The following is a 12,036-nucleotide window of genomic DNA, read 5'->3' on the forward strand; positions in this document are numbered from 1 at the left end:
TAAAATTTGAAGAAATGTTGGCCCAACTAATAATAACTCAAGCAAAATATAGAAAGAAATCTTGCTGACTAAGAGAAGATCATAATAAAATTAAATATGGATGACAAATGGGTGGAATGAGATTAAAAATTAATAATTGAAAATAATGTCATGCTGTTTATTAAAAGTCGTCATTTGTTCATGGATAAATTACAACCACCCATGAGGTATGGTCTAATTACGAAAAATCCCCTTATGTTTGGGATTACACAAAACATTAATTATATATATATAAAGTTAATATTATTTATTACATTTAATAGACCTTTTTTCTTAATACAAATTATTTCACACTATATAGATATAATTCATAATATATTTTCTTCATTAAATTTATTAGAGTTTTTCATTTAATATAAATTTTCATAAAAAGAGCATGTAATTTATAATAATAAAAAATAAAAGGATTTATGAATTAATTATGAATAAAAAAATATGTAATATCATCTAACCATTAAATAGTAAATTAATTATGAATACCGGAATTTTATGTTTTTAAAATGGGTTCAATAAAAGGGAGAGAATTGTTATTAATTTTATCCACATGTCATCCTCTGAGTGGCATCCTTTAATATAATATAAACGGATCATCCGTTTTTAATTTTAGCGCATTTGGGATTCTAGGGTTTACTTTTTTTTGCTATCGACATCAAATCTTTGATTTCTGGTGAGTTTCCGTCTCTCTTAATTTTGTGTCTACTCAGTAATTTTGTATGTAAATTCACATCTTGAAGAACTCGTATACCTTTATCTAGATTGAGAATTGTTTTTTTTTTTTTTTCCTGGATTTTTAATGAAATTAGTAATAATAAATTTAGGTTAGAAAGTAAGAAATGCACGAAGAGTAGCCGAGAATCGAGCTGAATGTATCGATTTGCTATTTTGTAAAAATTCAAACTGAGATTAATTTGAAAAAAAATAAAAAAATTAGATGACACCATGTAGTGTGTGTATTGCGTTGATTATGCAGATTGTTCTGCTAGATTAGTGTTCTAGTACCGATAATTTCGATTGTTGTTTTTCTTCTTTAGTGACGCTCGATAGGGAATTTTCGAGGGGGCTGCACAAAAGTCGTATTATTTTTTCCCGAACGACCGAAATGGATCGGCAGCCACACGATTACGGTGCTCCTATGACGTACGGACAACAACAACAACAGCAGCAGCAAGCAACTAATATGCAGCAACAACAACAACCGTACGGTTTTCATCTGCAGCATCAACAGTTTCCTCCATCTGTACACGGCCCCCCATTTCTGCCCCCACACCCCTCTCTTCAGCAGCAATTCCCTTACCCTCGTCCAATGCAACAATCCCAAATCTACCCCCACTTGCCCCCCCACCCCCACCTCCATCAACAGTCACCGTCATCTTTCCCTCCACACTTACCTCCACATCTCGTTCCATCGCCTTTCCATGCACCGTACGACTCCACCCCACCACCCCCCACCCCACCTCCATCTGACCCCGAACTTCAAAAACGCATCGACAAATTGGTCGAGTACGCCGTCAAAAACGGGCCCGAATTCGAAGCCGTGGTCCGTGAACGAGAGCAAGATAACCCCGCTTACAGTTTCCTTTTCGGCGGCGAAGGCCATAATTACTACCGCCACAAGCTTTGGATTGCAACGAGACCCTATAATCCTCCTTTCCCTTTGCATCCACCTAACAACCCTATTAATGCTCCGAATGCTGCCCCTGTGGGCCCTGCTCACCTGCAGCAACCCCCGTTCCAGCCTTACTACGAGCAGCAGCACTCTCATCATTCTCAGCCGTTGATCGGCCATAGTCGACCTGGATTCGATCAGCCTTACAGGCCGCCTTTCACGGGTCTATCTAGACCGCTTCCTGCGGATATCGAGATGGAGCTGAATGGTGTTCTCAACAGTCTTACGGGTACGAAGGAGTCGATTAAATGTGCAAAGACTTGGTTTATGCAGAGATCTCCGTTCTTACCTGGTCTGGCTGAGGCATTGCGTGATCGGGTGTTTTCTCTCGATGATTCGGAGAGGCAACTGCATATTGTTTACCTTGCCAATGATATTCTGTTTGACAGGTATGCGTTCATTGCGTTAGGAAGTATTTCTCTATTGCATTTTCTCTTTACCTTTTTGTCGTAGCATATGCTCGGTATGTGTGAATATTAGCCTGCAGATGTGCATCTTAATTTTATTATGTTTAATTAAAGCAATATCTGGTGGAAAAAGTTGAGAATGATTGAATACATAAGAAATTTACATTGTTTCTATCTGTCCTGTTAATTGGTGTAATTTGTACGTTTTTTTTAGTGGTTGCATGCTTCATGCTCCTTGCTCTAGAGAGAGAAAAACGTATAATAAAGGGCTAACTAATTGGAGTTGGGTACGATGTTTGATCATGCTGTCACTTTGAATTCCAAACTGCAATTGCTGTCCAAAACATACATCGAGTAGTTATATGACGTAGAGAATTTACCCGAAAATGTTGCCGGATGTGCAAAATAGAAAAACAATGACAACTGATCACGAAAAAGAAACAAAAGAAACTCATTCTTGGAGAACATGGACGGTTAGTATCAAAGACTTCGTTTTTTCAGATACTTGGAGATCGGTTTAGGTATTAGTTTTAGGGTATGGACCGATATGTGTTAATAGCTGTAACGAGCTGATAAACGGGAAGCGTTAGAAATTACATAGAAGGCACTGAATATTGTTAACATGCAAGCTTTGAAATAACACAATGATTTACTAGTGTTTTGGGGTGTGGAAAATGATGAGTGAAGGTGGAATTTACAAAATATTGTTCGTTGATTTTTAGCAATCTTCAAAATATGCAAGTACATTGTTACGTAAACCAGTAGGGAATTTTTTGGTTCTGGTTGCTTATGAAGAATGACCATATTCAATCTTCTAATACAAATTTAGAACTAGTCTTTACTATGTGAGTCTCTATGTAAACACGCACATATTCCTTACTTGGTTCATCATCTCGTTTCGTTTTTTCTCCCAATTTTGTTATCATTTTCTTGATTTCTGAAATATATGCACAGCTTGCAGAGGCGGGTTAACCCTGAAGAGATGGATAACGAGGCACTTGCGTTCAAGCCGGTTTTGGGTTCTATGTTGGCTAGGATATACCACAACCCACACAACAAAGACGAAAACCAGTCGCGTATTCAGAAAATCCTCCAATTCTGGTCCTCCAAGGAAGTCTTCGACCACGAAACTATGTTCGGGTTTGAAAACGATATGATGAATGGGCTGCAACCTACTCCTTTTCCGGGTCCTCACACAGACCCATCTTCTTTTTCAGGAGACCGTTCTGCCGCCCCAGGTTAGCTAACCCAACGTACAACCTTTTAACTTTTAGGCTCTGTTTGGTTCGTGGTTTTCGAAATGAGGAAAAATGAAAATGCAAAAGAAAAGAATTTGAAAATCTATAGTATGTTTGGTTCGATGAAATTGATTTTGTAGAAAATTGTTTTTTTTACCCAAGCAGACGTAATAATTGAGGTTCTGCATGGAGATGAATTACTGCCGTTATTGGATTGAAGATACAAAACCTGCTAGCATTTTACTAGTAGATTTCGTTTACTTATTTTTTTTCCTTTTAATTCTTTCTGCAAGTAAAATGAGTTTTCGACAGTCACAAAATATTTTCACCTTATTCTCCCAAATTATTTTACTTAGTATTTTCGTTGATCCAAACGGAGCCATACGGAAAATTATCTTAAAGAATTTGATAAAGTCTCTCTCTCTCTCTCTGGTAACAACAGGAATGCATCAGATGGCAAACTACAACTCGTTACAATGGCAACAACACGATAAGCACAATCCCATTTCAAAGATGCCCGATCAAGAATATTCCGACAAACAAATCCCATCTCTGCCACCTCAGCAATTCCACCCAGCATCGATTCCTTCCATGCCTCTACCCCCGCCGCCTGTTCCCAGCCAAACCGGAGAAAAATTACCGCCATACCCTTTATTCCCACCTGGACTTATTCCCGGCATGGTTCGGAAAATGCAGATAGGCAGCGGTGTACCTTACTCTCCAATGAGCCCACTCGATATCCCCACTGTGATTCCACCCTCGAACGTTTCTCCATCCGAAGCGCTCGAGAGAGTGTCCAAATTCTTCAAGGAGATCGGAGAGGTGAATCCCTCTGTGGGGCCCACGGAATCGAGAGACGATGATGATGATTATGATTATGATTACGAGAGGGATTTTTCGGCCCGTAAAGGAGGGGCTTGTATACCTCCGCCACCTGGCCTGAATGTGGACTCGGATAGTGGGACCCGCGCTGATGGATCCGTGGAGCGGAAATCCGGGTCGGGTCGATTGGGTCTTGGAGCGAGTTCGGATCCAAACGGGCCGAGCCAGTACGATGATGTGTACTCTTCGTATAGGAAACAGAGGAGCAGCAATTATCATACGTCTATGAGTGCGAGAGCTGCCGCTAGATGAAACGTGTTTTTATTTTTTATTTTTTTTAAATGTTATTTCATGTCTCTTAACATTTACCGAGGGTCTTGTGACATTTATGGAGGTTCTAACTTTGATCGAAAACCGAAACCGAAAAACCGAACGCAAATTTTAGTAATCTGCTGTCATATGTGATTCTGTGAAAATGCATGTCAATTTATGGCTTTAATCCATTAAATAAAAGTTGTGATTATTCTTGTTTTGCATAATTTATTAATTTTAAAAAAAATACAAGCATTATTACATTGGACCAAATCAAACTTTTTCTCTTTAATCCATTGTCACACATATTACTGATTGTGTTGTGGATTAGTAATAATGTAATATACGGTTGGGTTCAGCAATTACTATTATATGAAAAAATAAAAAATAAAAAATTTAATTATTAATATATCATGTTTAATCTAAGCCCAACTTATTAAACAAGGGCTGAACTCTGAAGTGTTCAACTTATCAAAGTTTCCAAATCATAAAGGAAAAGAACGGAATCCGTGTCTGTAAATATTAACCAATAAGAGTCGAGCATTAGGCGAACACGATCCTCGTCACACCATCAACATCTGATCTGAGCCGTACAATTAACAGCAAAGAAACACAATATGGCCTATCCGTAGCCGTCAGATTCCACCAATTAAAACATATTAATAAATCATAAATCACTGACTTTTCCCCTCCTTATAAATAAACAGTAGCCTTCTTCCCCATTAGATTTTCCCCTTTTCGCTTTCAAAGAACACAAGACACAAAAGCACGATAAAGAAGAGTTCAGATCAAGCGAGGTGATTCTTCTGCTCTTCTCTTCGTTTTTTTCGTTTTTTTTTCCCTTTTTTTCTTTCCGCCGTGTTGCATGTATTTTGGAATTATAGGTAGGGCTGGGGTTATTTAGCGATGAATTGATGTCGATTTAGGATTCTAGGGTTACGTTTCATTGTTGATATAGCTTCATTCGTGTTCTATGTTGACGCCAAATCTTCGATTTCTCGGTTTTTTTCCTTGACCCACATCAGAATTATGTGTTACATTCATAATTTTGTTAAAAATTAGGGTTATTTGATTTCGCAAATTTGGGGATTTTGATTATTTATTAGTGAAATTGGCTTTCCGGATGTGCGCATTGTATCTTGAATGCATGTGCATAACCTTTCCTACTGTTAATTACCAAAACGCCATCGGAATCGGTAGTAACTTTGCTCTGTTGTTTGTCAAATCCCCCAAACCCTAGATTTGCACCTTTCTTATCTCCCCTGATTAATACTGATATCGTGAGATTTGTATTGGCTTCTTTCACTTTAATTTCATACTGGCTTGTTATTTGTTTCTGATTATGTTCTGAAAATGAGAGTAATTGTTGTCTTGATATGCGTACAGATGGCCCGTACCAAGCAAACTGCTCGTAAGTCAACTGGAGGAAAGGCTCCACGAAAGCAACTCGCAACTAAGGTTCTAATCTAGTATTTATCTTTCTTTATATCGTGTGCAAATTTCAGATTTTAGATCTATTGTGTGGTTTTGAATCAATGTTCTAATGTTAATAATACCTTTCTTGATTATATACATAGGCTGCCCGTAAGTCTGCCCCAACCACTGGTGGAGTGAAGAAGCCTCACCGTTACCGCCCTGGAACCGTTGCTCTTCGGTAAGTAGTAACTCTTTATCGAATTAGATTTTGAGTACAGATTAATTTGAATTTGAAAATTCAATTGAATTGATAAATTGGACTAACTGTTTTTACATAAATGATAAGTAGAAAGGCGGTAGGAACTAGAATGAATACTGCTGTAGCAATAACTGCAAGAATATTGACTTCCATAATATTATCGGTTTTTACTTGGCAATAACTCGGGATTATTTAATCCCCTAGAGATGATATATATTCTCTGTTATTTATTGTTGATTATTAAAAATCTTGTTTATTTAAATCCGTGACACAGTGAAATTCGCAAGTACCAGAAGAGTACTGAGCTCCTGATCAGGAAGTTGCCTTTCCAGAGGCTTGTTCGTGAAATTGCCCAGGACTTCAAGGTTGGTCGGCTTAAAAAAAACCCGATACCTTAAAAAGTATTTTGTTCGATTGAAGTTTACAGTGTTGTCTGATTTATTACATGTTTTTTTTTTTTTTTGTGCAGACTGATCTTCGTTTCCAGAGCCATGCTGTGTTGGCACTTCAGGAGGCAGCTGAGGCGTACCTCGTCGGTCTGTTTGAAGACACAAACTTGTGTGCCATTCATGCGAAGCGTGTGACCATCATGCCTAAAGACATCCAGTTGGCTCGTAGGATCAGAGGCGAGCGTGCTTAAAAAATGCTAATGGTGTTCGTTTTTAGTTGGTTTGATTTGTTAAGGCTGATTATCGTAGATATAACATCTTCAAACTCTAGTAGTATATAAGTTTCAATTCGTATCTGTTGTTGCTTAGGATTTATGTTCTTTATTATGGATTACTGCTATTCTGTGTTTGTTGGATTTTAAGGATATATGTTTAAACTTGCTATGTTGTTTTTGTTATTGCTTTCTTGTTTCTGCGACTGATCTTAGTTTCTCGTTTTCGTAATGGTATGGAGTAGTAGTATATTTTTTTTTCCGTACAGTTTCTCTTCGGCTTTGTTGCTTTGTGCATTGCTTAATTTCTTTAAGTTCTCACTTTCCTATAGTTATTCAGATAATTCTGGGAAGTTCAGGACTCGGAAGTAGTGAAACTTCTGGTGCTATATATATTCGTTCTCGTATTTTTATACAATTCGTAAATACGAAAATATTTTTTTCACAAGAGAACAATCTGCAGGTGTTTCTCTACTACATCAAGAAGGTTATATCGTATGTTAGGGTAGACATAGGAACAATTTCGCAACAGAATTTTGTAATTAAAACTCAACACTACTACTAGCTAGATTGACATGTGGTTATATATAATTTCAAAATCTATTGACCAAGAATTATTAAAATTTGAGTCGTGCTATTACAACTTGAACAAAGGAAAATGCCGAGAATTATTTACATTGGGTGGACATTGGGTGGATTTGAACCGTATTTTTTATTAAATAACTATCTATCCATTAAACACACACATACACACGAGTGTATGTGTGATTATATGTGAAACTATAGTTTAAATATAAATAATTAAGAACATTTAATTTCAAGAGAAGAACTCTGGTATGGGGTAGAATTATAGAAGGGTGTTATACTAGGAAAATCAGGGAGGTGGGTTAAGTATTTGAAATTATAATATTTTGGTAAATTGAAAATGAAAATGGTAGATTGTACCATTCTTGATTTTTCATTGAATAATCATTCATTTCTTCTTATAGACTTGGCTCATTTGGTATAGCTATGTTGAAATAAATTTCGACCATTCGATGTAGCATTTGAAATGAACAGCAAAATCATAATGTGTTAGTCATATGTGACGAGCTCGATCTAGAAAGTGTTGAATGACACTATTCTCCTACTCCTTTGTGGGAGTTAAAACTATTCGCAGTACACTTGTTCTTAATAAAACGATCATAAATTCCTGCAAAAAAGAAAAAGAAATAAGAAAAATAAATCATGAAGATTCATCAAGTGGAATTAATTTGATGATTCATATTCATGAAAAAACACGTTGATGATATTTAAAAGAGAAGCTACAAGGGAGGGCTGTCAGCTGTGATTGTGGTGGTCACGCAGCATAAAAAGTTGAAAAGGACCAAACAAGTCAACAAAGTATAAAACATGATGGCCCCCTTATAATTATTGCTATCATGACTTTATCTACATCTTCTTCTTCAAGATTGATTAATACTAAAAACACCCTCATATTCACAATTATTTATAAATATACCCTCATATTCCACAAATATAATAATTTTGCAAATATGAAATAAAAAATATAATAACAATAATAATAATAATCAGTAATCACAAGCATCAAGTGGTGCGTTGTGCTGTGCGACCACTGAGGTTCTTTCTCCAAATATACAACTGTAAAGTTTGCATAAAAGGCGAAAAAGAGACCGACTTTCGACTTTATTTATTAAGAATAGGTCTCGAAAATCATATTCAATATGTCGATTTAAGATCGTTCCTTAAAAGTTCGTTATAAACATAACGGAATGCATTGTCATTCAATTAGAAAGAAGAAAAAAAAATGATAGAATGTGTACAAGAAATCAAAATCGATTTGCGTTCGGCTCGATTAAAGCTTGTTCGAGTTCAACTCGGTTGCATATCAAATCAAGCTCAAACGCAAAGCTTTGTTTGCAAACAAACTTGACAAACATTCACCTCGACTCAATTCATTTGTACCCAGAGTGAAGAAGAAAAAAATTGCACACTATACCCAAATCCGAGGCTCCCTATTTGTCGAGATAATAAAGTTATACCAAGGCAAGAGCACATCTAATTCACTCTAGGGTAAATATTCATCTGCACACAAGCGTTCAAAGTATTAAATTCGATGAGATTTGAAATCCGGAATTTTAAATACGAAGAGATTCAAAAGCATAAGGACTGCTTTTCATAGGGACAAATGGACATCAATTATGTAAGCAAATTTTCATACATCATCATCGAAGTGTTTTTCGAAAAGAAACGAAAGGCGAAAAAATAATTCATGACAGGGGGACGACGAAAGACACATCTAATAGTAGGTCACGAAAGAAAAGAAGCTGACTAGTAAACTAAATACTTTGCTGCAAGCAGCAAACTTTGTTTTTTTTCCCTCCGGAACTATAGAGACAATAGCAGAACACCCAAACCGTAAATCGGCTACTCGTTATCAGGCTTTGGTGCTTCCTTAATCTCTTCAGACATATCATCCTGCATCGGGACAAAATAAAGATTATCAATCACTCAATTCAATCGACAATATTATAAGGCCTCGTTTGGTAGGTAAGATTAGCCATGATTAATTAAATAATTGGACCTTATTGAATGTTCGATTAGTCAAATAACTTTCCGGGCCGGGGCGCAATTGTGGAAAAAATAGTTATAATCTTGGCTAATTCAGAGATTTTTCATAAAGATTGTTTAATCGTATCTTGGCTTATCTTATCTTGGTAACCAAACAAGGCCTAAATATGTAATTGGACCTTAGTGGATGTTCGATTAGTCAAATAACTTTCGGGTTCGGGGCGCAATTATTGAAAAGAAAGTTGTAATCTTTGGCTAATTGAGAGATTATCTTAGGCTTATCTTATCTAGGTATCCAAACAAGGCCTAAATAAATACGAAGCGAAGAGCATAAGAGTCTACCTGCATGTCTGAAGTCCACAACGTGAGGTTGTCACGGAGAAGCTGCATGATTAGGGTGCTATCCTTGTACGATTCCTCTCCAAGAGTGTCCAGCTCAGCAATTGCCTCGTCGAAAGCCTTGAATTAATAATAGCATAGGCACACATTAGCACTAACCTCGATTAAAGCTTATAATAGATCAAAACAACCCCAATTTTCTTTTACTTTTTTATCTTTCCCACGAACTAAAATTCCATCACCATAATAAAATAACGGAAGATAAACAAACAGCAGGTAGATCATTGCCTCGAAATATTTTGCCTAGAAATCAAATATGTTTTTTTTGCAGACTGACCTGTTTGGCGAGATTACAAGCGCGGTCGGGAGAATTCAATATCTCATAGTAAAAGACTGAAAAGTTGAGTGCCAATCCGAGTCGGATGGGATGAGTTGGCGCCAGCTCAGCATTTGCAATGTCCTGTACACACCGAAAATAATATACTCGCATAATTAGAACATTAATAAATAACAATTTGAATAAATTTGATTCAAATCATTGCTTAAAAAAACAGATTATGATAAATCTAAAGAGACGAATAGCTGCAGCATTTGCATCAAACGCAAAATTCGAAATCGGAATCTCGATTAACGCATTCAGTTGCATCTAATTCTACACGAAACAACGGTGTAAAAAATGCCTAATTTACCCAAACATTTGAAGAAAAAAAACGCCACCGCGTCAATTGAATTTCATAGCTAATGATTCATTGATAGAAGTTGTTAAATTAAGCAGGTTTCGATAGTTCCATTTAACAAAGTATAGATCAATAAATAAAAAAATTCAAACAATTGATGAAAAAAAGGTAAGAATTTCTTCAGATCCAACAAATTATTTGAATTTAATGAACAAAAATTAAATGATTCGAGAAAAAAAAATGTGACCTGAGCGGATTTGTAAGCGGAGAGAGTGTTCTCGGCGGCGTCCTTACGCTCGGCTCCGGTTTTGAACTCGGCCAAGTAGCGGTAGTAATCGCCCTTCATCTTCAAGTAGAAGACCTTGGAATCGCCGGTGGATGCGGATCCGATGAGTTTGGTGTCGAGGAGCTTGAGAATGCCGTCGCAGATGGAGGAGAGCTCCGTCTCGATCTTAGATCTGTAGCTCTTGATGGCGGTGACGTGGCCCTCGTTGCCGCGGCTCTCCTCCTTCTGCTCGATGGAGGAGATGATCCTCCAGGAGGCGCGTCGGGCTCCGATGACGTTTTTGTAGGCGACGGAGAGGAGGTTGCGCTCCTCGACGGAGAGCTCGTCGCCGTCGACGGCGCCGACGACCTTCTCCATGAATTCGACCATCTCCTCGTAGCGCTCAGCCTGCTCGGCCAGCTTGGCCATGTACACGTTCTCCTCACGTGGGGACGCCATTCGGATTCGCTGTTGGTTTTTCTAGAGAGAGAAACAATTTAAGAGAGAGAGAGAGAGTGAGTGAGAATACAATGATGAGGGGCGGATTTACTGATTTCTGTGTGTTTAATAATGTTGTGGTGTATTATTATTTATTTATTTATTTATTTTTATTATTTAATGTTTGGGCTTTTATGAACCGGGCTGGGCTGGCCCAGCCCATTTCGGGTTTCCATATGGCACGAGAATTATGTCAATAGTAGTTACAATTGAGGGCCCGTTTGGCTTAGTTTATTTTAAAGAGCTGATAAATTATTAGATTTAATAAGATGTTTTAAAAGCTGATAAGTTGTAATATCTTATTTTCATAATTATGTCACGAGTGGTTACAATTGAATGAAATAAGCTCGAATGGTCGGGAGTTTTAAGGTAATTTTGTTAAAATTGAAAATAAATTAAATATATAATTGAATCAAATAAATTGAGTAACGAGTAGTTACGATTCTTAGAGAAATGAATGATTAAAGTTAAACAAAAACTAAATAAGCATAACATTTACATATAGGATATTTTACGGGAACATCTAAGGTAAGGTTAAATTATGAAAAAAAAAATATTTATGTTTGGGTAATTACAACCACCTCCATCAATTATAAATCTTTTTACACGTCCATTTTTTGAGTGTCAGATTTAGTGGAATTTTCTAGATTATATGGAATATTCTCTAATTTGTACCCGTTTTACTCTAGTTCTGACGCAGAACGGAAGCACGGTAAAGAATTAATTTCTACGAATTAATGCTATAGAACATTCGGAATCCACCGAAAACTCTGGAATCCACCAGAAAATAGAGAAAACTCTAAAATATTTTATTAAAATTCGAAAATCTTTTCAAGATAAAGTCCTAAGGCAGCTATTTATACAAA

The 12,036-nt window shown here is 36.8% G+C and overlaps 3 protein-coding genes across 3 annotated transcripts; 2 read left to right on the forward strand and 1 right to left on the reverse strand.

Annotated features, from left to right (window-relative positions):
* The first annotated feature begins 577 nt into the window (after positions 1-577).
* LOC105965162 (SWAP (Suppressor-of-White-APricot)/surp RNA-binding domain-containing protein) lies at positions 578-4,685 on the forward strand. The gene is made up of 4 exons (XM_012989684.2): positions 578-706; positions 1,071-2,094; positions 3,067-3,350; positions 3,793-4,685. The coding sequence occupies exons 2-4, from the start codon at positions 1,139-1,141 to the stop codon at positions 4,482-4,484; spliced, it is 1,932 nt and encodes a 643-aa protein (XP_012845138.2). The 5' UTR covers positions 578-706; positions 1,071-1,138; the 3' UTR covers positions 4,485-4,685.
* A 423-nt stretch (positions 4,686-5,108) lies between these two features.
* LOC105965166 (histone H3.3) lies at positions 5,109-7,006 on the forward strand. Its single transcript, XM_012989687.2, has 5 exons — positions 5,109-5,281; positions 5,871-5,942; positions 6,062-6,138; positions 6,434-6,524; positions 6,629-7,006. Exons 2-5 carry the CDS (start codon positions 5,871-5,873, stop codon positions 6,797-6,799), a joined length of 411 nt encoding a protein of 136 aa, XP_012845141.1. The 5' UTR covers positions 5,109-5,281; the 3' UTR covers positions 6,800-7,006.
* Positions 7,007-8,993: 1,987 nt separating this feature from the next.
* On the reverse strand, positions 8,994-11,254 carry LOC105965167 (14-3-3-like protein 16R). The gene is made up of 4 exons (XM_012989689.2): positions 10,655-11,254; positions 10,068-10,190; positions 9,734-9,850; positions 8,994-9,298 (listed from the first exon to the last, which is right to left on the reverse strand). The coding sequence occupies exons 1-4, from the start codon at positions 11,129-11,131 to the stop codon at positions 9,248-9,250; spliced, it is 768 nt and encodes a 255-aa protein (XP_012845143.2). The 5' UTR covers positions 11,132-11,254; the 3' UTR covers positions 8,994-9,247.
* Between the last annotated feature and the right edge of the window lie 782 nt (positions 11,255-12,036).

This window comes from Erythranthe guttata, chromosome 8 (assembly GCF_056151865.1).
Source record: "Erythranthe guttata isolate IM_541 chromosome 8, IM_541, whole genome shotgun sequence".
Lineage (NCBI taxonomy): Eukaryota > Viridiplantae > Streptophyta > Magnoliopsida > Lamiales > Phrymaceae > Erythranthe > Erythranthe guttata.